This window comes from Dama dama, chromosome 31, assembly GCF_033118175.1.
Source record: "Dama dama isolate Ldn47 chromosome 31, ASM3311817v1, whole genome shotgun sequence".
Lineage (NCBI taxonomy): Eukaryota > Metazoa > Chordata > Mammalia > Artiodactyla > Cervidae > Dama > Dama dama.
Window position 1 is genome coordinate 46,049,572 of NC_083711.1, and position 3,120 is coordinate 46,052,691.

Genomic DNA, 3,120 nt, shown 5'->3' on the forward strand with positions numbered 1-3,120 from the left:
TATAGAAAATTTTCTAGTCAAGGTATGGACAACTTGGACATACCTTGGACAACAATTATGCTGTTCAAACTTGTTAAAAGTTATTCATGGAATCATGATAAGATGAGATAAAATCACCAATTGTATCTTTATTAGGGTCTTTAATTACAAATGTATGAGGATTATCTATCTATCTACCCATTCATCTATCTATCATCTATATCTTAAGGTGAAAGATCCAAAATTCTTAATAACTTTTGACCTAATTATGAAGTTTGGAAATACCAATTACAGATTGAGAGTTGGCAAGAAGGATAGATAGGCTTAGTCAGGACAAAATGTCCACTTTGGAAAAAACAATCTGACTCTGTACTCATCGTCCATATGGCCAGTTTTCAGTGGAGATATATCATTCAATCTTGCTATTTGTATTGTGTTTCCATGTCTCTTTACAGGTATATACTTTAAAAGAAATATTCTTAAAACTAATTTTGTTCATGTAAGTGAAGATGGAAAATAACTAAGACCTATCTTAAGAATAAAGTAATACAATTTTGGTAAATAGGTAAATTTTTGTGTGTATCTTTATCAACAAAAATATGTATATATATTGTGTTATTTATTTTATTTTGAGAAACAGCTGAATTTTCACACTAAATTATAGGTGGATTTTCCCCTTAAAGGTAATCTAAGAATCTCTACGCTCACTTCCAAATATCTTAGGATCTCTTCTTTTGGATTTACTTTTAGGAAAACTTTATATGTCACAGAAGAAAGTATAGTTATTTAAAGATCACATCAAATATTTCATTTGCATTATTGACAAAAAATAAAACACTTGTCAGTATATCCAAAAAGAAAAGTACTTAGTTATAAAAACAAATGAGAAACTTACTGTACTTTATACCTAACTCTATTCATTTAGAAAATATTTTTGAGTATTACAAAAGAGAGAGAGAGAGATATCACTCTCAATGGTTGAAGTCAAATATCACTGAAAATATTGAAAAGCGTATCTACATAATCCAAAAAAATTACTGAACTGAAGATACATTTTTACAAATGTCCTGATTAAAGGGGATACATAAACAAGGAAGATGCATGTTTTTAAAAACAAAATAGGACACTTTCGCGGTCTTTTATGACTATGTTCTTCACCTACTCTTTTCACTGCAGTGATCAGCCTGAGTGGATATGATGGAGGCAAACAAGACTCTGGTGACGGGGTTTGTTCTCACAGGACTCACAGATCTCCCAGGGCTGCAGGTCCCCCTGTTCCTGGTGTTCCTGGTCATCTACCTCACCACCATGGCAGGCAACCTTGGACTGATTTTTCTCATCTGGAAGGACCCCCATCTTCACACCCCCATGTATTCATTCCTGGGCAGCTTAGCCTTTGCAGATGCTTGTTCTTCCTCTTCTGTGACTCCCAAGATGCTAATGAATTTCTTATCTGTGAATCACACGATGTCCCTGGTTGAGTGCATCTCCCAATTTTATATTTTTGCTTCCAGTGCAAACACAGAATGTTTCCTCCTGGTGGTGATGGCCTATGACCGCTATGTGGCCATATGCAATCCCTTGCTTTACCCAGTGGTGATGTATAATATCTTCTGCATCCAATTAATAGGTGTTTCATATATTATTGGGTTTCTTCATCCCATGATGCATGTGGGTTTGTTATTTAGATTAACTTTCTGCAAGTCCAATGTAATACATTATTTTTACTGTGAAATTTTACAACTATTTAAGATTTCTTGTACTGACCCTAGAGTTAATATGCTCCTGATCTTTGTATTTTCAGTCTTTATACAGTCTTTCACTTTTATGAGTATCATTATCTCTTACACCCATGTTCTCTTTGCCATCCTAAAAAAGAACTCTGCAAAGGGCAGGAACAAAGCCTTCTCCACCTGCAGCGCCCACTTACTCTCTGTTTCCTTGTTCTATGGCACTCTCTTCTTCATGTATGTGCGTCCTGGGTCTCGATCAGCTGAAAATCAGGATAAACTATATTCTTTATTCTATACAATCATAATTCCTCTGCTAAATCCTTTTATTTACAGTCTGAGGAACAAAGAGGTTATAGGTGCCTTGAAGAGAATAATAAATAAATAAACAGATTTTAAGGCAAAATCTGAACTGTTCTTTTCAAACTTCACAAAATCAAGGGGTCTGCAGTTAAGCAAATTGGCCTTGGCTTTATCATTTAAACAGAGGGTAGTTAGTGTACAGGGCAGTTTCTAAGTACTGTATGATGAAAGTCAGCTTCAATGGCAAGAGGTGTTCATATCACAGAAAACTGAATTTTTAATGAAAAATAGAAATCCTTTCTAAAACTAAGGATTTAGGGTTTGCAGTGTTTCACTCTGTAAATTCCACCTAAATTAGATACAGTAGTATGCAATTTTACTGTGGCAGGCATTTGCATGTTTCTTTGTTTGAAACTGGAGTGAGTGAGTGAAGCTAATTCTCTAAGCTTGAATATCAAAATTCTTGCTGTTTCTCAACTGTTCAGAGACTCAGATGAAACGACTTCTTGTAGGAGATTGTCCCTGAAGAGGAAAATTTCTTTGAGTGAAGAAAAGGTTTAAAAAGCACAGAATACAGAGACTGGTGCATTTTACTGGAGAATAATGAAAGTTGGGATAAAATAAAAAATGGACTATTTAATTTGGCTCAAATATATGCAGGTACATAGTGCATTTTACTGGGAAATTATAGGCAATAGTGATATTCAAGAATTTGCAGATATTAAAAGATTTCAGAATGCATTTCCTCAGATATTAGTAGTCTACTGTATTAATCTTTACATGTTTAATAAAATATAAATATAAATTCATATAATTTTCAAACTTATACTCTTGCATGTTTACTATTTGATTCATGTCAATGTATGACAAAAACCACTACAATATTGTAAAGTGATTAGCCTCCAACTAATAAAAATAAATGGAAAAAAAAATACGATGCAATTACACGATGCAACATTTCTTAACTTGTGTAAGTGCCACCCTGGAATGAGTCTCATTTCCAAAATGATTATAAAAACCTGCAATATAATATCTATTGTTCTTTCACTGATTGCTCTGTATGGAATGTGGAGTGACTTTCTTTATTGGCTATATTCTAAATTTAAAG

General features: G+C 33.6%; 1 protein-coding gene across 1 annotated transcript; it reads left to right on the top strand.

The window, feature by feature from the left end:
- The first annotated feature begins 1,173 nt into the window (after window positions 1-1,173).
- Window positions 1,174-2,097, top strand: LOC133050036 (olfactory receptor 5AC1-like). Its single transcript, XM_061134149.1, has one exon. The coding sequence runs from the start codon at window positions 1,174-1,176 to the stop codon at window positions 2,095-2,097; it is 924 nt and encodes a 307-aa protein (XP_060990132.1).
- Window positions 2,098-3,120: the final 1,023 nt, after the last annotated feature.

What these genes read in the sequence shown, in the direction of transcription:
- LOC133050036 (XM_061134149.1), top strand. Translation starts at nt 1,174, where the DNA reads ATGATGGAGGCAAACAAGACTCTGGTGACGGGGTTTGTTCTCACAGGA.